The 21,280-nt window shown below is 36.4% G+C and overlaps 1 protein-coding gene across 1 annotated transcript; it reads left to right on the top strand.

Annotated features, from left to right (window-relative positions):
- The first annotated feature begins 968 nt into the window (after positions 1 to 968).
- Positions 969 to 20,375, top strand: LOC127659727 (stress-70 protein, mitochondrial-like). Its single transcript, XM_052149675.1, has 17 exons — positions 969 to 1,211; positions 3,419 to 3,477; positions 3,568 to 3,655; positions 3,958 to 4,139; positions 7,519 to 7,643; positions 7,726 to 7,799; positions 9,375 to 9,481; positions 11,366 to 11,528; positions 12,307 to 12,399; positions 12,547 to 12,756; positions 12,884 to 13,111; positions 13,451 to 13,555; positions 13,800 to 13,917; positions 16,702 to 16,796; positions 17,046 to 17,138; positions 17,227 to 17,367; positions 19,106 to 20,375. The coding sequence occupies exons 1-17, from the start codon at positions 1,128 to 1,130 to the stop codon at positions 19,181 to 19,183; spliced, it is 2,043 nt and encodes a 680-aa protein (XP_052005635.1). The 5' UTR covers positions 969 to 1,127; the 3' UTR covers positions 19,184 to 20,375.
- The last annotated feature ends 905 nt before the right edge of the window (positions 20,376 to 21,280 follow it).

The following is a 21,280-nucleotide window of genomic DNA, read 5'->3' as shown; positions in this document are numbered from 1 at the left end:
ACAATGCAGAAGAGCTGAAGGCCGCTATTGAAGCATCTTGGTCTTCCATAACACCTCAGCAGTGCCACCGGCTGATAGCATCCATGCCACGCCGCACTGAGGCAGTAATTAATGCAAAAGGGGCCCAAACCAAGTACTGAGTACATATGCATGATTATACTTTTCAGAGGGCCGACATTTCTGTATTTAAAATCCTTTTTTTATTGATTTCATGTAATATTCTAATTTTCTGAGATTCTGAATTTGGGGTTTTCATAAGCTGTAAGCCATAATCATCAAAATTATATCAAATAAAGGCTTGAAATATCTTACTTTGCTTGTAATGAGTCTATATAATATATCAGTTTCACCTTTTAAGTTGAATTACTGAAATTAATGAACTTTTGCACGATATTCTAATTTTTCGAGTTTCACCTGTACATCACCTGTCCAATAATTGCTTTTCTCCTATTTATTGTAAACATTTAAAAATAAAATGTATAACATACTGTTACAGAGGAGGATTCTACATTTATAGTTAAAAAAAATAATACATTTTTATATATATATATATATATATATATATATATATATATATATATATATATATAAATGAACTTTAGGCAAAATGCACTTAATTCTTATTCTTTTCATTTTTATTTTAGTATTATCAAACGGTATTTTGTAATTTGCATGACACTCATTTGACAGTGCTGTATGATGTAATGACTACGAAACATTTTCGTTTGACCTTCACGATTGCATCACATTGACACAGTGACATCCACGCATATGCCTGTTGTGCAGATAATAACGTAACAATTTAATAATTATATTCCGACCTCGAGTAAAATTACATTCAAACTAAAAGAAACTCATAATAAACATCAAAATAAAACTACATTCAGAAACAGTACGATTTTTATTCAAAGTTGAACTGTAAATTCTGTTCAGGCGCCTTGTGATTACCTATGGGGGTCCTTCTGATCACCATGTGGTGTTGGATAATTCGAGAAAAGCGTCAGTGAGACTTCACCATCGTTGATATCTGTCAACATCACATCGCAGCTCGTTTATCTGACATTCAGCTGCTTTAGGAAAGCCGGACGTTCAACGGTTATTTAAAGAAGAATCATATAAATCAAAATATGTTGTCCGTAGCGAGAACAGCAGTCAGAAATGTGTCGTGCTCTCAGAAGAGCTCCAGCAGTGTGTCTGAACTCATCAAGAAGGTGAGTGACGCTTGATAACTACATACCACTATAAAAGTGTTACGAGATTTACTGCATACTAGATATGTGTTTGATGTTGATATTTCATCTTTACTTAATGCCAAGACGATTGTTGCCATATTAGTGCTTGTTTGGCATTACAGTAATGTGATTTGGTGTGTGTATGTCTGTGACATTTGGCTGCTGTGGGGTTTAATAGGTTATATTATAGTTTTATATTTGTAACGTAGCTCTTGGAACCAAATTTTCCAATTATGTTTTGTTTTCGTTAGTCACTCTGTTCTAGTTTTTCTAGTTGCTTCACTTTGTGAAGGCCTCTTTCCACTGTTCACGTGATTAACCGGCTTTCTACTTTGAGATGGTGTTTTGTAAGAGATTTGTTATGTTACATCTCTGACAGTTTTTCAACAGCAATGGAGGTCATATATTCGTGTGGTTCAGAGTGGGTTTGTATGACCTTCATGAAGTGTCCCTGATACATCCCCTCCCCCTAGTAGTATGATGACTTTACATTCATAGGTGTATTTTGCTTATAAATACGTTATTATTAAGTAATCTGCATTGCATGTTTTAAATGATGTTGCATGTAGGCAGCTCGCTGAAGTCCACGGGATTGCCACCTTCTGTAGTTCATTATGAAATGAAACCACATGGTCAGACCATATGAAATATCTTATCAGCTTGCCCATCTATGTAGCTGACTCCGTTTTATTTTTATATGGTGCTTTTTACAAGTATGGTTATTTTGTGTTATATTGTTTTGTTTAAGTCTTGGTTACAAAAATAGGACATTTTCACCATTGCTGCCTAAGAACAAAGGTAATGTTTAGCAGTAAACCAAAATATTGGTTTTACAGATTAATCGGCGCCGTTAGTTGCTCTTTGAAACTATCGGTTATCAGCAGAAATCAATTAATTGGTACGGTTAGTTGCTCTGTGGAACTATCATTTAGAAATCAGTTATTCAGTGCCGTTAGTTGCTCTTTGGAACTATCAGTTATCAGCAGAAATCAATTAATCGGTACGGTTAGTTGCTCTATGGAACTATCGGTTATCAGCAGAAATCAATTAATTGGTACGGTTAGTTGCTCTGTGGAACTATCATTTCGAAATCAATTATTCAGTGCCGTTAGTTGCTCTTTGGAACTATCAGTTATCAGCAGAAATCAATTAATCGGTACGGTTAGTTGCTTTTTGGAACTATCGGTTATCAGCAGAAATCAATTAATTGGTACGGTTAGTTGCTCTGTGGAACTATCATTTAGAAATCAATTATTCAGTGCCGTTAGTTGCTCTATGGAACTATCGGTTATCAGCAGAAATCAATTAATTGGTACGGTTAGTTGCTCTGTGGAACTATCGGTTATCAGCAGAAATTGGTTAATTGGTGCCGTTAGTGACTCTTTAGAACTATCGGTTATCGGCAAAAATCGGTTGATCGGCGCCGTTAGTTGCTCTTTAGAACTAACGGTTATCAGCAAAAATCAATTAATTGGTACGGTTAGTTGCTCTATGGAACTATCATTTAGAAATCAATTATTCAGTGCCGTTAGTTGCTCTTTGGAACTATCGGTTATCAACAAAAATCTATTAATTGGTACGGTTAGTTGCTCTGTGGAACTATCATTTAGAAATCAATTATTCAGTGCCGTTAGTTGCTCTTTGGAACTATCGGTTATCAGCAGAAATCAGTTAACTGGTACGGTTAGTTGCTCTGTGGAACTATCATTTAGAAATCAATTATTCAGTGCTGTTAGTTGCTCTTTGGAACTATCGGTTATCAGCAAAAATCAGTTGATCGGTGCCGTTGGTTGACTCTTTAGAACTATCGGTTATTAGCAGAACTCAATTAATCGGTGCCTTTAGTTGCTCTTTAGAACTATCGGTTATTAGCAGAACTCAATTAATCGGTGCCTTTAGTTGCTCTTTAGAACTATTGGTTATCAGCAGAACTCAATTAATCGGTGCCGTTAGTTGCTCTTTAGAACTATTGGTTATCAGCAGAACTCAATTAATCGGTGCCATTAGTTGCTCTTTAGAACTATCGGTTATCAGCAAAACTCTATTAATTGGTGCTACCAAGTAAATTGCTCATTATAGGATATGGTAATCATTCAGTACCACAGTGTTTGTCATGTGCCATGGTATTACCATGTGATCCATCACAATACCATTTCATCGATAAACAGCGATTTCTGTTTCCTCAGGCTTGTTGGAATGGATTGACACAAAAAACTCTCCAGACAGCAGCCAGACGTCATTATGCGTGAGTTACTTTCTACTACTGTAAGTTAATGATATAATCATGATTGTGATTTGATGAGTGTGTGAGATGCTCAATGTGTTTATTTCGCAGTTCGGAGGCGATCAAAGGAGCAGTCATTGGAATCGACCTGGGAACCACAAACTCTTGTGTGGCTGTCATGGAAGGCAAACAAGCAAAGGTAAGCTACCACTGGACTATTACATTATACTGTGATTAAAAGGAAATTATGGCCAGTTATTGTGTCCATAACAAAAATAGTTCCAAACGAAGCCCAAGAAAGATGAAGCTTTAAGTGTTGCAGGCCGACTCAAGTAGAGTGATAGAAACTGTGATATCCCCATAAATATCAGCACTCTTGGAAGGCCGCTTGGGCAGTTCAATTAGAGGATCGGAATTTTTACTACTGATAGTGTTGTTTGAGGCATGACATTAATTGCATTGATGTAATATCCAAATATTTACTATGTGACCTTGTAACAGGTCCTGGAAAACGCTGAGGGTATGCGGACGACCCCATCTGTGGTGGCCTTCACAGCTGACGGCGAGAGGCTTGTGGGAATGCCTGCCAAACGTCAAGCTGTGACGAACCCCAACAACACACTCTACGCTACTAAACGTCTGATTGGACGGCGCTACGATGACCAAGAAGTTCAGAAAGATTTGTAAGATACTTGATTGAATACTATGAAGTGAAAATACGTGTTAGACTTTTGATAATGGATGAAATGTTTGTTTAGTACTGACGAACTTTGTCATCTGTAAAATTTGTCATGAAGCGAAGTGTACATTTCTTAAAACCATTTGAAGCACAATAAGCACCTTTTTGATGAATCATGATTTTTACATCTAAACATTTGTAGGGCCGCAACAACTAATCGCTAAAATCGATAATTATCTATGATGGAAATCATCAGCAATGAATTTCATTATCGATTAGTTGGATATTTGTGGTAAGTGCGGAGAGCCTCGTCAGTGACATCACTTCACAGGCAAGTGACAAATGTGTTGCATCATGAAACTTGGAGACAAGTTGAAGCGGGAAAAACATGAACCAAGATGTCCAGCGTACAAGAGTACTTAATAAACCCTTCAAAGAAATCCTAATAAAGCATACAGTTTAATGTGGAGCGGTTGCTGCGTCAGGTGCTTGTGCTGTTTGATGCGTGAGAGTTGTTTCTCTCCAGCTCGTCACTTAAATTGTTACTGCCATTTTATATGTTTTATAATGTAAACATGTTATGAATTCAAATCAGCAGCGTATTTCACAAAAATGTTTGTTCTTACCACAAGTGAGTGTCCGTTAAACTCTTGAGCAAGCAAGCATGCGCATCCGCGTCAAACCGATCGCAATGGAAAAAGGGAGCGCAGTCATTTACATTCAATGTAATCAATTGTGCAGCTTTCATAGTCTCAGCAGTGAAGTGATGTAATACAGTGAGCATGGCCGTAACTACCATTGAGGACACCGAGGTCATGTCCTCTGTATTTTTTTCTTGAAGTGTCGTTTCATTGTGAAGTGAAAATAGCCGACGAGTCAATTATCCGTGCATCAACGGACCATCACGTGACGCATACTTGCAGATACCGCTGTCATGTCAAAACGAAAGTAGTCTGCTGTAGCGGAGTGTTTCCTAAACCAATTAAAGAACGCAACTCAGTGTCTCGCACAGCTCGCATAAACTTCTATACCCACAAATCCATTGTTCAAAATAAACTTGACGCCATGTTAATTTCTGCCTGTGATTTTCATTCAAATGACCAAAAATGAAAAGGCTGCAACAAACTAAATGATCGTTTGGAAAGCCAGCAGAGGAGGAGCAGACAAAGAGATGGAGGGAAGGTGAAAAAGTTAATGGTTATGCAGCAAATAGCCTACAATATGAGATGCAATAGGGCTACCAATGAGATTCAAACCTATATCCTAAACCTATTAGCTATAGCTAATCTGCATTGACAATTAAGCTAAATATTATATAGATAATTACTGTGTTGTGAAGTGATGGATATTATCCTTTTAATAAGCATGGCCCAAACATAGCCTATTGATGAATGATATTGTGGTCAGTTATTGCCAGTATTATAATTATAGGTGGTGGCGTAGTGGTCTAAAGCACATAACTGGTAAACTGGTAATCAGAAGGTCTCTGGTTTGATCCCCACAGCCACCACCATTGTGTCCTTGTGCAAGGCACTTAACTCCAGGTTGCTCTGGGGGGATTGTCCCTGTAATAAGTGCTCTGTAAGTCGCTTTGGATAAAAGCATCTGCCAAATGCATAAATGTAGGAGACAGGAGAGAGAGAAGTCAGGCAGTTGAGGAGGAGAAAGAGTTAGAAGGAGAAAAGAGGGAAATAATAGGTGAAGGGCCCTCCCAAGACAGTGTGTTTATAGATTATTGTACTATATTAAACTAGATGTAATGCTGAATATAATTTATAATGATTAGGGCATAATCGCATATATAAGTATTTTCTTAGCCCCTCAAATAACAATAATTCAGTAAATAATGATTAAATACTTCTAAATAGTTTAAGTCATTATAAATAAAATGTATATTATAAGAAATAATAATATAGGTCATTAAAATGCATTAAGTCGTTGTGGCACACGAGTAAAGCATTAAAGATAGTAACACTTTACAATAAGGTTCCATTTGTTAACAACCTTAGCTAACATGATCTAACAATGAACAATACTTTTACAGCTTTTATTAATCTTAATTTCAACATATACTAATACATTTCTCAAATCAAAAGTTACCAAAAAGACAATGCAAAAAGTGGCTTTAGAATGCAATATATTGGTTATTTCCATATTATTGAACAAGCCTATAATTGGCCTACAGTTCACATAAAGCATTTTGCGATTGAATTTGTCAAACAGTCCAAGATAGATTTATTATGAGGGTTCTTCTAGGGACGTCAATGCACACCTGTGTCAGATGCTTTTGGGGCATCTTGTTTGATTTGCATCATAAACATACCGTTTTTAGGTCGCTGTGTCAAGTTAAACCGCTTGATATCCCTGCGTTCGTATTTGTGCTCCTTCAAGCTGTGTTTGAACACAAGAACATCTTCTCATCTTGTGTTGTCGCTAGTGTTAAGTGAGAGTTTGGTTTGTTCTCTGGATAAGCTGCTCGTTGCCTATAAAGCTGTAGTTTCGCTTACTGCCCCCTGCTGAAAACAGATGGTACTTCAAGCTCTAATTGCTCAGATGGAAGGAATATTCCTTATCACGGTCCATTTTTTTGAAATTTTTTTAATGTTATTTTTAAATGTAATTAATCGCACTGAATTAGCGCGTTAAATCCACAGCCCTAAAAATAATGCTAAAGGTCATGATATTTGAAAGTCCTCCTGATAATGCCTCATGTAATATCTGATTCACTAGTAAATTTATACTATGCTGAAAATAATTTCACTGGATAAACATACATAATACACCCTTTGGATGATTTTATTCTTTAATGATGTATTATTTTTTTAGTTTTAGTTTACAAATAAAGCGACTGTTTTGCACGTCCTGAAATAATAATAATAAACTCAAACGTAACTTTTCATGATTCAGGCTTTGTTCAAAGTTTTGTGAGGGTATAGAATTGTGAATTCAGTAATGTAATCCACACCAAATCCTTACGTTCTTTTTGAATAATGTTAATAAAATACAGGAAATAACATTTCATTTTATCCAATTAATCGTGTAGGCTATATATAATCGAAGATTAATCGATTATCAAACTAATCGTTAGTTGCAGCCCTAAACATTTGCAATCCATTTTTACGTTCACATTTGTGTGTAAGCACATGTAGTTAATGATAACCCAGTTCAGAATTGAGTTAATTAATGAAGGTACGTGTGATTCAAGTGCACTTATGCCTGATTCTATCCAAGTAGGCAACTCACTAGATTTTTAAGTGGAGCCATTGTATGCTTGATGGTATTTAATAGTTAACATCTACAAATTGATGCTTTTTTTTTTTGGTGGGTTTCATGTGTTCATTTTGATTTGTAATAAAAGTGATGAGCTGTGCTGTAATTCACAGGAAGAATGTGCCCTATAAGATCGTGCGTGCCTCTAATGGTGACGCCTGGCTTGAAGCTCAGGGCAAACTGTACTCGCCGAGTCAGGCCGGTGCCTTTGTTCTGATGAAGATGAAGGAGACTGCAGGTGAATCTGACAACTATCTGTGTGAAGAAAAGCATCTTTAAAGCATTTTTAACTTATTCAAACCTCCTTTTCTCTATTTCAGAGAGCTACTTGGGTCATACGGTGAAGAATGCGGTTATTACAGTGCCTGCATACTTCAACGACTCCCAGAGACAGGTAAGCTCAATACAGTCCACTGCAATATTAACCTATCAGGGTTTCCGTTGTCCGGTAATTACCGGACATTGGCCGGTAAAAAAATTAAATGTCCGACAAAATTAAATCTCTCCGGTCAAATTGTCCGATTAAAATTGCCTAATAATCCCGTCCCCCTAACACAATCTGAATTTGAGAATAAGCCTAAAATGTATAAAGCAAAAATACACCGATCTCTTGCTATGTTATAAAGGAACAGGCTCTATCGTTTGAAAGTTATGAAACAACATCGCATGCTGCATTTCAAATAAAGCGCACGCCTAAAACGGCTGCAATATAGACCTAAACAACGAACGATTGAGTGAGACGGTTCAAATATGGCCAGGCCCAGGCAGACTAGCTTTAAAAGCTTTTTCAGAGGCCAGACGATGGTGAATCAGGAACATCTCATTATAGATAGATCAGTGCTTCTAATCCGCGCATTCGTGCAGTTTTTTCTCTATCATCAAAACTGAATAGCCTATGTTCATCAGTGCATGGTTACAGTCTATATCAAGCAGGGACACGTTTGTGTGCATTTTATTTTGTGATTTCACCGAATTAATAGTCTCCGCAACGGCGATAGATTGAAACGCAGCGTCCTAGTGAAGATTGCGCAACTTCGCGCAGTAGCGTCGTCCATGCAACTGATAGCAGCGGACACGAAGCTCAGCTTGATTTCAAAAACAACAGATTTTAGCGCTAGATCTCTTATTTAATAACGGACTAAATGAATGATCTGCTAGTTAACTGGAGATGTTTTATTTATTTGTATTAGGTACATCCGTGCCTCAATGTTTCAAAAAGTGAATGTGTGTGAAACCACAGTAAAAAACAATTGATGTTGATTGGCCATATCGGACGTTCATGTTTTTTTTTCATCTATTTGAAAGTTAAGCTAATAATAATATGTTGCATTCTATACGGCCTGATTATGTCATTTTTAAGTTACATAGACTGCCTCCAGTTTTCCTCAACTTGACTAATTAAGAGGCGATATATTTGACCGGCATATCATCAAAATGTCCGTAAAAACCATTTTTTTCTAGCGGAAACTCTGTAACATATATATATATATATATATATATATATATATATATATATATATATATGAATGAACAGGGTTCCCATGGTCATCGAAAACCTGAAAATATCAGGGATTGAAAAAGTGTGTTTTTCAGGCTTAGAAAAGTCATGCAAATTAATAAAATCTTTAAAAATCATGGAATTTTTTGTGAAATATGCAATATTAACATGTTTATTCACTTTTGTTGTTTTCCAAGTAGTCTGTATGTACATATACTGTGTTAAATGTGTTCTCTTTCAAGTTACTTTTGGTGCAAAAGACAAACTACTAAAGATTTTTTTCTTTTTCTTGCCTAAGACACATCATGGGGAAGTATTTAAAGAATCGTATAAATGCATTAAAAAGTTGGAATTTTTATTTATTTAATCTAATTGAATTTTAATGTGTATCAAATCATTCTGAAAGTGTTACTTTCAACCCAAAGATTCACACCCCTACACACGGTTTAATATCTGCTGTGTTTGTTACAGGCGACGAAGGACGCTGGACAGATTGCGGGTTTAAATGTGCTGCGTGTGATTAATGAACCGACTGCCGCTGCTTTAGCCTATGGACTTGATAAGACTCAGGACAAAATGTAAGTATTATACACTTGCATTAAATAAATTTATTAGATTTCATTTTTAAAGGGGAAGTTCACACAAAAATGAAGTTACGCTTATGTTGTTTCAAACCGGCATGATTTATTTTCTTCTGTGGAATACAAAAGGAGATGTTAGACAAAATGTCTCAGTCACCATTCACTTTAATTTTAAGTGGGGGGGCTTTGTAAATTAATGTTGCCTGATTCTAACATCTCATCTTGCGTTCCACAAAAGAAAGTCAACGTGTTTGGAACAACACGAGAGTCCGTAAATAATGAGGGACATTTGGTGTGATTAGGCAGTTTTTGTAGACCGTCGTGCTTCAAAATGCCATCACCAAATGTCATCTGTATGTTTTAGAAAATACACTCTCTTAGTGATGCATAGATATTCAGATTTTGGCTCAAAAAGAGGCGGAGGTGGTACCATACTGCTCAAAAAGGTTATGTTAAAAACACGTAACTGTTGGCTTTGCGTTAATACACTCATAATGGCCTGACAAATGAATAGTAGTGTTTATTTTGTCAGCTGTTTTTAATTTAGTCTTAGTCCTGTATCAAATGTCCTTTTAGTTTTTATCATAGTTAACCATAGTTTTTTTTTTAATCCTGTTTTATTTGACAGTCTGTGCATGTAATGTAGTTTTAGTCAATGAAAACTAAACATTTTTAGCCATAAGAGTATTATCGATAAGCATTTGGCAATCTAGTTCATCCAAAACCTATATATATATATATATATATATATTGGTCACGAGCTGCAGTCAGCGGGAGTGTGAGACGAGCGTCTCCGTGGGAACGCTCAGCCGGCGGAACCTTAAATCTCTCCCGGTCTCGACTCCCACTCAGATTGGGCCACTTCCACGACTGGTTGAATGACCGCTCAGAGAATGACAGTTTTGGAGTCACGCTCCCATATTATATGAACTTTAAGGATGAAAAAGATATATCGCCAAGCTGTGATCTGTGTTGCTATCAGACACTCGAGCTGCAGCGCTCCTCTCGTCACACGTGTCATCATTATAGTTTTATATGATCTCATGTTACGTTAAATGACATCAAGCTATTCGACAATGGAATTGTTTTATTATTATTGCTGAAATTTGCAGTTACAAATGACAATCCACCGAGTGCAACGCTTGTTAGTGTTTTCCATGAAGACACCCACGTATTTATTTTATTTGTAAATAGTTGTATTTCATGTTAGTAGGGCTACTGCTATTTTTGGGGGGATTTTTCCTGTATAAATATCTAAAACTCCTTTTTAAAACAAGATACATTTGCTTGAGGAGATATAATGCAGAAAATGTTAACATTTGTTTTCAGAGAATGTTTAGTATAATTTTGAAATGTATGTGAATTTTATACTTGAGTATAAACAAGTGAAAAAATACACTTATGTTCAAGATATATTCTCTGAAAGCAGGTCTAAATATGCTACATGTTGCTTCTCAAGCAAATGCATCTTGTTTTAAGGATTTTCAGATATTTTTAATAGGGGCAAAATGAAGAAAACACTTTGACAAGATGTATTTAGCAGTGAATTTTTTTTACTGTATTCAAACATAATAAAAGTATTTTTTTCCTGAAATTCAGTGAAGGTCATTTATAGGTATTTTTCAGTGTTTTTGTTTTGCAATTTTTAGTAAGCACATATTTAATTCAACCCCTTAACTCAAAATCTGAACATTCGGTTAAGAGCTAATGACTAATTGTTGCAGTAATCACCCGAATGGTCAAATAAACCTTTGATTAGTCGATTAGCAAAATAACCGTTCGTTGCAGTCATACATGTTTGCATACTTCAATATTAGATGATGTTTTGGTCCTTGACGCAATGCAGAAGAACAGATATGATCACGGTCTATTTCATGACAGAATTGCGGTGTATGATCTTGGTGGTGGGACGTTTGATATCTCTGTCCTGGAGATCCAGAAGGGGGTGTTTGAGGTAAAGTCCACCAATGGAGACACGTTTCTGGGTGGAGAAGATTTCGATCAGCACCTGCTCAGACATATCGTCAAGGAGTTCAAGAGAGAGGTAAGAGTCCCTTTAGTCTACCCAAATAATGACAATTCTTTAGTTTCTCAGCCTCATGTTGTTCCAAACCCATATGACTTTTTTCCGTGAAACACAAAAGAAAACATTTTTGTAAATTTTCCATGCGGCGGGGCCTGGGTAGCTCAGCGAGTATTGGCGCTGACTACCACCCCGGAGTCATGAGTTCAAATCCAGGGCGTGCTGAGTGACTCCAGCCAGGTCTCCTAAGCAACCAAATTGGCCCGGTTGCTAGGGAGGGTAGAGTTACATGGGGTAACCGCCTCGTGGTTGCTATAATGTGGTTCTCGCTCTCTGTGGGGCATGTGGTGAGTTGTGCATGGATGCCGTGGAGAATGGTGTGAAGCCTCCACACGTGCTACGTTTCCGCGGTAACGTGCTCAACAAGCCACGTGATAAGATGCGCGGATTGACTGTCTCGGACGCGGAGGCAACTGCGCTTTTGTTTTGTTTTTTTGGCGATTGAGGCGAGTCACTATGCCACCACGAGGACTTGAAGAGCATTGGGAATTGGGCTTATCAAATTGGGGAGAGAAAAAAAATTCTATATGGCTTGTTTTCCATGCAATGAAAGTGAAGAGTGACTGTGTGCTGTCTAAGGACTAAAAGACTCTATGAAACCACAGTAAAAGTAGCCATATGTTGTCTTATTCACTCTCAAATCAAACCATTGATGATCTGAGGATGTGGCACCCAAATCAAATATGTGGACTAATTAATCCTATTCTTGTAATCTCAAGTGATGTGTCTGTCATTGCAGTCTGGTGTAGATCTGACCAAAGACAACATGGCACTGCAGAGGGTGAGAGAGGCTGCAGAGAAAGCCAAATGCGAGCTGTCTTCCTCTCTACAGGTAAGAGTGTCTTTTAATCGTCTTCACAGCACTGTTCGATTCTCTGCGTTGTGTTGTGGCCGCATTACCACCTCAAGGTGTGCATATATTTTCAATAATTAAACAGCCCGTCATCCATAATTCCTAACGTGTATTATACACCCACAGACTGATATCAACCTTCCGTACCTGACGATGGATGCATCTGGCCCTAAACACTTGAACATGAAGCTCACTCGCTCTCAGTTCGAAGGCATCGTGGCTGATCTCATCCGCAGGACTGTCGCGCCGTGTCAGAAAGCCATGCAGGATGCTGAGGTCTCCAAGAGCGACATCGGTGAAGTTCTGCTGGTCGGGGGAATGAGTCGAATGCCCAAGGTAAGAGCCAGATGCGTACTGATGATACTAGAGAACAAAAAGTGAAGTTCTACTAGCCCAACGATCTAGAACTGAGACACTTTCTTAAGTAAGCAAGTGTCTTTGTATCTTCTTTTCCCACATTTAGGTCCAGCTGACCGTTCAGGATCTGTTCGGTCGAACTCCCAGCAAGTCTGTGAATCCGGATGAGGCCGTGGCAATCGGAGCGGCTATTCAGGGCGGGGTTCTCGCGGGAGATGTCACCGACGTGCTCTTGCTGGACGTTACGCCGCTGTCTCTCGGTATCGAGACTCTGGGAGGCGTCTTCACCAAACTCATCAACCGAAACACAACCATTCCTACCAAGAAAAGCCAGGTATGGTAATATGAGAGGTTATATAGAATAATTAACAACCAAAGCATTATTTGCTCTGCATCTGGCACAAACAAATGTTTGTTAGGACACTGACAATATCCAAGGAATAAACTTTCCCATGCACTAGTGCTGGGGTTGGGTGATGTATGAAATATTCATGATTTAAACAAACAAGTTTGTTTTTTGCTGGTGATTTTTAAGTCAGCTTGGTTGAAATGATGGTTCTTCTGATTGGAACAGTGATTATCTCAGAGGAAATCTCTAGCAGATGGCATTTTCTTTTATAGTTTGAAGTTTCTTTTATGTTAGTGATGTGGTGGTCTCCTCTCTATTTGTCAGGTGTTCTCCACCGCTGCTGATGGACAGACGCAAGTAGAGATCAAAGTGTGTCAGGGCGAGCGAGAGATGGCTGGAGACAACAAGATCCTGGGACAGTTCACACTGGTATGCGTTGAAATTGGAAAAGAGATTGCATTCTTATAAGAAATCCAAGAGTGTCATGTTTTAACCGCAAACACTATGTAGTGTGTGAGCTGCAGTCCACACTGTAACATCATGTGATTTTAAAGGCATCTGCATGATTACTGAACGCATTTGTGCTGAAATTGATCAGTTGACAATCAATAAGCTTATTCAATTAAATATTGATTTAATCGTGGATGTTCATTCCCTACTTTGTATTGAACAGGTGGGCGTCCCTCCGGCTCCTCGTGGAGTTCCTCAGATTGAAGTCACCTTTGACATTGACGCTAATGGAATTGTGCACGTCTCTGCTAAAGACAAGGGTACCGGACGTGAACAGCAGAGTAAGTGCAAAACTTATAGTGGCAAGTCTTAGTGAAGAACATCTGAGATGGTATAAATGGGAGATAATGGGCACAAACAATTATTTTCAAGGTTAATAAGTTATCCTAAATTTATGCACAATGATGTGGCTAGTTGCATTTAATTATTATCATTTAGCATTGTTATTCCCTGCTGTCTATTTGATCTCTGCCACTGGAGATTTAAAGCGGTGTTCTCCGTATAGATGCTTTAGAACAATATTTACTGTGGAAAGAACAAAATAACTCAATTTGATTAGAACTTAAAATGTATTGGAAAAGTGATGCGCTCTCAACTAAATGCAAAATAAATATTTTCCTTATTGTGTGCGTGCGTTTTGCTGTTTCAGAAGGAAATTGGTACTTTAATTTACCAAAGTGGCATTTAACTGATCACAATGTACAGTCGGGACATTAATAATGTGAAAATAAATGTACCAATTTCTTTTCATAAGAGCAAAATCTGTACATTATTCCAAACTTTTGGCCGTGTGTGTAGTGTATATATCATGCTTACTAGTTTTCTACTACATAATACGTCTGCAACTAACGATTATTTTGATAGTCGATTAATCTAATGATTATTCGACAATTAATCATTAGCTCTTAGATTATTATTCAGCTTGTGTCCTGACTTTTAAGGTTGTATTAAACGTGTTTACTCGCAATAAAGAGGACAAAATCATCTTTTAAAAATACCTCTAAATGACATTCATTGAATTAAAGGGAAAAATACTTCTGCAAGTGCAGTAAAGACAAAATATACTTATATTCAAGATCTTTTTTCTAAAGCAAGTCTAAATATCTCATGCTGCTTCTCAGCTGAATGCATTTTTTTTAAAGGATTTTTTTAATTATTTAAAATTTAGCATTTTTAATATTATATTCAACATTCACAGAATTTTTTTTTCTTCTTCTGCATCATAGCTGCTAAAATAAATGTTGTTTTAAAAGAGTTTTAGATGTTTATATTGGAAAATAAGCCAAAACAAATCCGAAATGTATGTTGTTGCAGTGTATGATGGGACGAAGGCTCTCTCACCTTTCTGTTCACTTCAATCCATCTTTAACTCCCTAGAAAACAAATTCTCTTATTAATAAAGCTGTGTATTGCCAATTTTCTTCGACAATAACAAATTCACAGTGACACTGACACTATAATGATTCAATAAGTCAAGAGTCATCATGTTATAATCTAGCTGCAGGAAGCAGTTGCTCGAAGAACGAGCGTCACCATGACCGAGTGTGCATCAGCCAGTGCGGTTTCAATCTCTTCCCCTTAGATCGGAACATTCACGCAACTCATAGAAGAGGCTCTGACCACACAGATAAATGCCAGTTTCAGAGTTTGTAGTTATTTACATGAAACTGTAAATAACTTTAACCCTCCAAGGTCTAAGGGGTCTTAAGTCCGCCTGGCATTATTTTGATATTTTGGCTTCTGGAATGGTCAATTTTCATAGCAGAGTGAAGAGAGTCATATTTCTGGATTCTATAGATTCTCATCTACAATGTGGATGCATTGTAAATACACTTCTTGAGAAATTTTACATGTTCTGATGTGATATATCACCAAAAAATACAAAAAGCGGATATTCAATTGTGTTGTTTTTATTATATAAAAAATATTAAACATAAATGAATAATGAATTTTACAACAAATATTTATTCCTCAAAGGCTTTAGAACAATTTCAAAAGAAATTGGGTGAAAAAATATAAAGAAACAAAACAACTATTTACATTTCTGTGACTATAGTCACCATAAGTTTTTTTTTTTTGGTTGAAAAACATAAGAAAATATAATAGGGAAAAAAACCGTTCATGTGAATGGAATAAGAGGCTGTATAAATGGAGTAATATCCAAAAACACCACAAGATGGAACTGTTGCACCACTGATTGACGTGCTTTTCATCAGTCATTCTCTGCCACACTTGGCTGAAAGGAATTTCACACCCCTCCCCCCTTTTACTCCAATGACATCTGACCATGTCATTCTTTGCTTTTGGTCTGTGATTGGTACACACACACACACACACACACAGCTCTGTGATTGGTTCACACACACACAGGTCTTTGATTGGTTTACACACACCAACAGCGTTTTATATCATTAGATAAAATAAAGTACAATGTCTTTGTTTTGCGGTAAAATCTATAATAATAATGCTATAGATTCAGCACTAAAATACGGAAGGCTTATCATTCGCGGAAGTCAACACAGTCTATGCAGACGAATGTCAGCTTTTTCATAAAAAACAACAAAAAAAAAGTAAGTTAATACCTTGATCCATTCCGAAGTTATTAATAGATATGTCAGAGGTGCGCACTTTGACGCTCTGGATCGTCAGTCGACTTAGAAGGGTTAATAAAACTATAACGCATTAATTATAACTGCATTAAAGATGTGAATGTGTTTCATTTAAAGCGCTCCGCCTCCACTTAATCCACAACGAGAGTGCTTCTGCATTTACTTATTTAGTATTTTTGTATAATTCCCTCCTATTTTGCGATCTACATCACCTGAAGCTGTTTGGAAAGTTTAGAGCGCATCTGTGATCGGTGTAATTCTTCCTATCATTAGTGTTTAATGTGATCTCATGTTAAGTTAAACGAGATCAAACGACTATTTGACAACAAAAAAATATTGTCGACAATTTGTTTTGTTTTCGATAATGTCGACTAATCGTTTCAGCCCTACTACATACATATACGTATATTAATCATACTTTTTTTATTTTTATTTTTTATTTTTTTTTCTCTCCAGTTGTCATCCAGTCGTCTGGTGGCCTCAGCAAAGACGACATTGAGAACATGATTAAGAACGCTGAGAAGTACGCAGAGGAGGACAGGAGACGGAAGGTAGAGTCTCGTTTCGTGATGTTAAATGACCATTATTGTTTGCATCATGATATGACGCTCTGTTCCAAAATCTAGTGAGCTGACTCTGAAGACACTTCCAAGCATCATCGAGTTGCTATTTGTATGATGATCAAAAATTGCTCCCTGTGTAGTGCATTTGTTATGATGCTGCCTTAAAAGTTAGCGGCCTACATGGGAACAGAGCACACGCTTATTGCAGCACCGTAACCGGTTCATTTTGATTTGTAGGACCGCGTGGAAGCCGTCAACATGGCAGAGGGCATCGTTCACGACACCGAGTCGAAGATGGAGGAGTTTAAGGATCAGCTGCCAGCCGATGAGGTATGAAGTCATGCCAATAATGCTTAAGAGCTGATGCTCTCTGCTGTCTCGGCAAAAGATACTAACGATTTGTTAATGGTTCCTGTAGTGTAATAAACTGAAAGAGGAGATGGAGAAAGTACGAGAGCTGCTTTCACGGAAAGACACAGAAACGGGAGAGAACATCAAACAAGCGGCTACAAACCTACAGCAGGCCTCGCTCAAACTTTTCGAGATGGCCTATAAGAAGGTAAATGTCATGTTTTTGCATGTGCTTGATGAGACTCATATTGGGCGCCATTTTTAGACTCCGTGGACACGGGCCTAAACTGTCCAATTTTCCTTACCTCCGTTTTATCTATCATCCCTTTTTTTAATTTCATATCTATTTTTTTAGATATATATTTTCTCCTTCTCAACTTTAATTTTCTTCTATTTTATCTTTCTTATTTGTTCTCTTTTTCTTTCCTTTTTACCTATTCCTTTTTTCTTTCATCTCCATCAATTATTTTTCATCTATCTATTCTGTTTGATCATTCTCATCTCTTTATCTTTCCTCTTATCTCTCTATTCTCTTTTCCTTTTTTCTTTCATCTATTATTTTTCTTTCTTTTTTCTGATCTATTTCTTCTGTCTTTAATAAATAAGAAATAATAAATCTTTCTCCTTTTTCATCTTTCTATTCTGTCTTATCTCTTTGTCTTTCCTTCCTCTTATCTCTATTTTCTTGCCTCTGTTTTATCTATTCTCTTTTCCTTTTTTCTTTCATCTATTATTTTTCTTTTTTTCTGATCTATCTCTTCTGTCTTTAATAAATAAGAAATCTTTCTTATTTCTCCTTTTTCATCTTTCTATTAATTTTCTTTTATCTCCATTTTTTTTCTTACCTCTATTTTATATTTTTTCCTTTCATCTATCTTTTTATATTATTTCCTATTTATTTATCTGTCTATTCTTTTCTTACCTCTTTTGTCTTTCATCTCTACCTATTATTTTTCTTCTTTTTCATCTATCTATTCTGTTTTATCTGTCTTATCTCTTTATCTTTCCTTACTCTTATCTCTCTATTTTCTTGCCTCTGTTTTATCTATTCCTTTTTTCTTTCATCTATTATTTTTCTTTTTTCTGATCTATTTCTTATTATCTCTTTAATAAATAATATATCTCTCTTGTTTTTCTTTTATCTCTTTTCTTACCTCTGTTTTATATTTTTTTGTTTTCCTTTTTCATCATCTTTGTATTAATTTCCTATTTTTTATCTGTCTATTCTTCTCTTTATATTTCCTTCCTTTTCTTACCTGTTTCATCTATTCTTTTTTCCTTTTTTTCTATTTTATCTGTCTATTCTTATCTCTTTATCTTTCTTACCTTTTTTTTCATCTGTCTATTATTTTTATTTATTTATCTTTTTCTTTCCTTACCTCTATTTTATTTATCCCTTTTTCATCTCTTAACTATCTATGATTTTTCTCTTATTGTATTTTTTCTTTCCTCTATTTAATCTATTTATTTTCCTTCTTTCTTTCCTTCCCCTCTTTCTTTTTCTAACCACTATTTTATCTATTCTCTTTCTTTCCTTTTATCTTTTTTCTTTCTCATCTCCATTTCTTTCATCTGTTACCTATTATTCTTTCTATTCTTTTTCTCTTTCCTCTGTTATATCTACCTATTATTCTTTCTTTAGTTCCACTATTTTCCTTCCTTTCCTTTCCTCATCTAGTTTTTTATTTCTTCTATTGCTTGTAATTTAACTGTTATGCAAATTAGTTTGTATTTTATAGTGTAGAAATTGGTTTTCGAGAATCGTAAATCGGCAAAATGGACCTAATAACTGAACTATTCCCAAATTAATCTGACCTTTAAATTATCTGGAAATCTGTATCTCATAAACAACAAAGAAACATACAAATGAATGCATAGCATGTGACATGCAGGGCTGTGAAACGGTCTACATCTAGTGCTCGTCTCATGAGATGTTGTTTCCACAGATGGCGTCTGAGAGAGAAGGCAGCGGCGGCTCGAGCTCAGGAGGAGAAGCGGGAGAGAAAAAGGAAGGACAGCATTAAAGTCCGTCATGTCCGAGTATGTTGTAGGACTGAATGGCTTGAGAACATAAACGTTGTGTTGCCCTGAGCAGCGTACTCAAGTTATTCTTACATATACTGTGTTTTCGGCAGTAACATCTACATTACGTCTATTATAATGTCTCATCCACCTTCCTCTGACTAGTAGTTCATATTCATTTACTGGGTTGTGAATCTCAAAGCAGCAAAATGTGCCATCTAAGTGTTTTGATTTTCCATCTCTGGTTTAAAGGCCTGACGATGTACATACTCATCGTAGACGTAATGACCCTTTAGTCATTTAGGCGTACATTCCAGCATGTTGACCAAGTGTTTTATTCTGTAAACTATTTTTGTTAATATTGGAAGTAAATGGGACTGTATGTATGGCTAAATGGCTTTAGGATATCTATTTATCTACAATGAGTATGCATAATATCAGGAGTCACATAGAAAAGACACTGTTTTATATGTAAATGACATAATATGCGATCTGCCTACATGGTCTGTTATGCTTGGAAATTGATCATAGGTCAAAAGTGTTTGAGCGTGTAAAGCTGTATGAGTCACACAACGGATGATGTGCAATTGGTAGTTTAGTGTATTGTTTATATTTTGTTTGATTTTGCTGATCATACTGGCATCTTATATTAAGCAGGTTTAGAACGATCAAATCTGCATCACAGTCTTCTGCTTGCTCAACAAAGTAAAATGCTGAATTGGTTTAAATTTCCCTCCAGAACATACCAAGATGTTCAGTGTGAACTCCAGGCACGATTGAATAAAGGTTGCATATTGAAAGAGTGAACGGACTGATTTGTGCTGACGTGCATATTGTGAAATCGTCAAATATACAGTAAAAGATGTATAGGGTGGATTTGTTCATTTAGCTGATAATGCTAATTTTTGCTGTTATGGAGGACTGGTTTATCATCATCTTGACTCTGTCTTACCTAAAGAAAGAATTGCGTAAGACAGCACAGAAGTTACACACAAAAGCCAACTTGTATGTTCTGGTTTATAGAAGGAAAATAACCACAGGTGCTCTGTACAAAGGCTGATGTCTTTTGAAAATGTTTAATGGGAAACGTGGACATCAATGACTTAATGGGTTTGAAGAAAGTGATATTTCAATGCAGTCTTTTATAATAAAATAATCAAAGTGTTTGAACTGCCGTTTCTGTATTTTTCCACATTTGTTTTAGTGCACAGTATTGGGTGCCACCCCCAGTAGACCACATAAACACACTGGATGGAGCGTTAGTAGTATGCATATTTTGTAAAGCATCTTGAAACTGTTTTGCTTAATTATGAAAATGTTTTTCAGTTCCCTTGAATGAAATGGTGTACTCTGTTTTCCATCTCCACCTTGGGAAATGAATCCTCGTTTGTAGACATTGTTATGCGGTGCGTAACTTGACAACTACCTTATTTTTATTATTCTCAGGTTAGGTAATACAAGTCGAATCTGGCCTAAAATATAAGCATATATTATACTTGCAACCTGGACAGAAGACTGTCCAAAATGGAGCCGCATCTCCGACGCCTAGATGCCAAGCTGATATTACCTTTGACTGGCAAACTTTCTTTATGTTGTATTTATCTAGAATGCATTTATTTGACTGCTAGAAAAATAAATTCTAACCAATAAATTGAATTATATCGATTACAAGTCATTTGCCTATTTAAGGTTTTGATTTTTGATGTTTTAAGTTCGAGAGCCAGAACAAACTACGACGGAGTCTTCTCTCCAGGTTATAAGAATAATTTAGGCCAGATTTGTCTGTCTTGACCTAACCTGAGAATAATAAAAATAAAGTAGGTGTCAAGTTGCGCACCGCATAACAACATGCATTTAAGCAATTTTCAAGTTTTAATACAAGTTGGGCTTAATCGACTGCTTTTGCTGCGCAATTATGATCACCACAAAAATTTATCTTGACTTGTTTGTCTTTTTAAAAAAAAAAAATGGAGTGAGGCACTTACAGTGGAAGTCAATTGGGCCAATTTTTGGAGGGTTTAAAGGCAGAAATGTGAAGCTTATAATTGCATTAATTCTTCTGTTATTAATTGTGTATTATTTTGCCTGTAAAGTTGTTT

Source organism: Xyrauchen texanus, chromosome 19, assembly GCF_025860055.1.
Source record: "Xyrauchen texanus isolate HMW12.3.18 chromosome 19, RBS_HiC_50CHRs, whole genome shotgun sequence".
In the NCBI taxonomy this organism is placed as follows: Eukaryota; Metazoa; Chordata; class Actinopteri; order Cypriniformes; family Catostomidae; genus Xyrauchen; species Xyrauchen texanus.
Note: the sequence above shows the minus strand (reverse complement) of the source record. Positions and strands in the feature narration are given on the sequence as shown.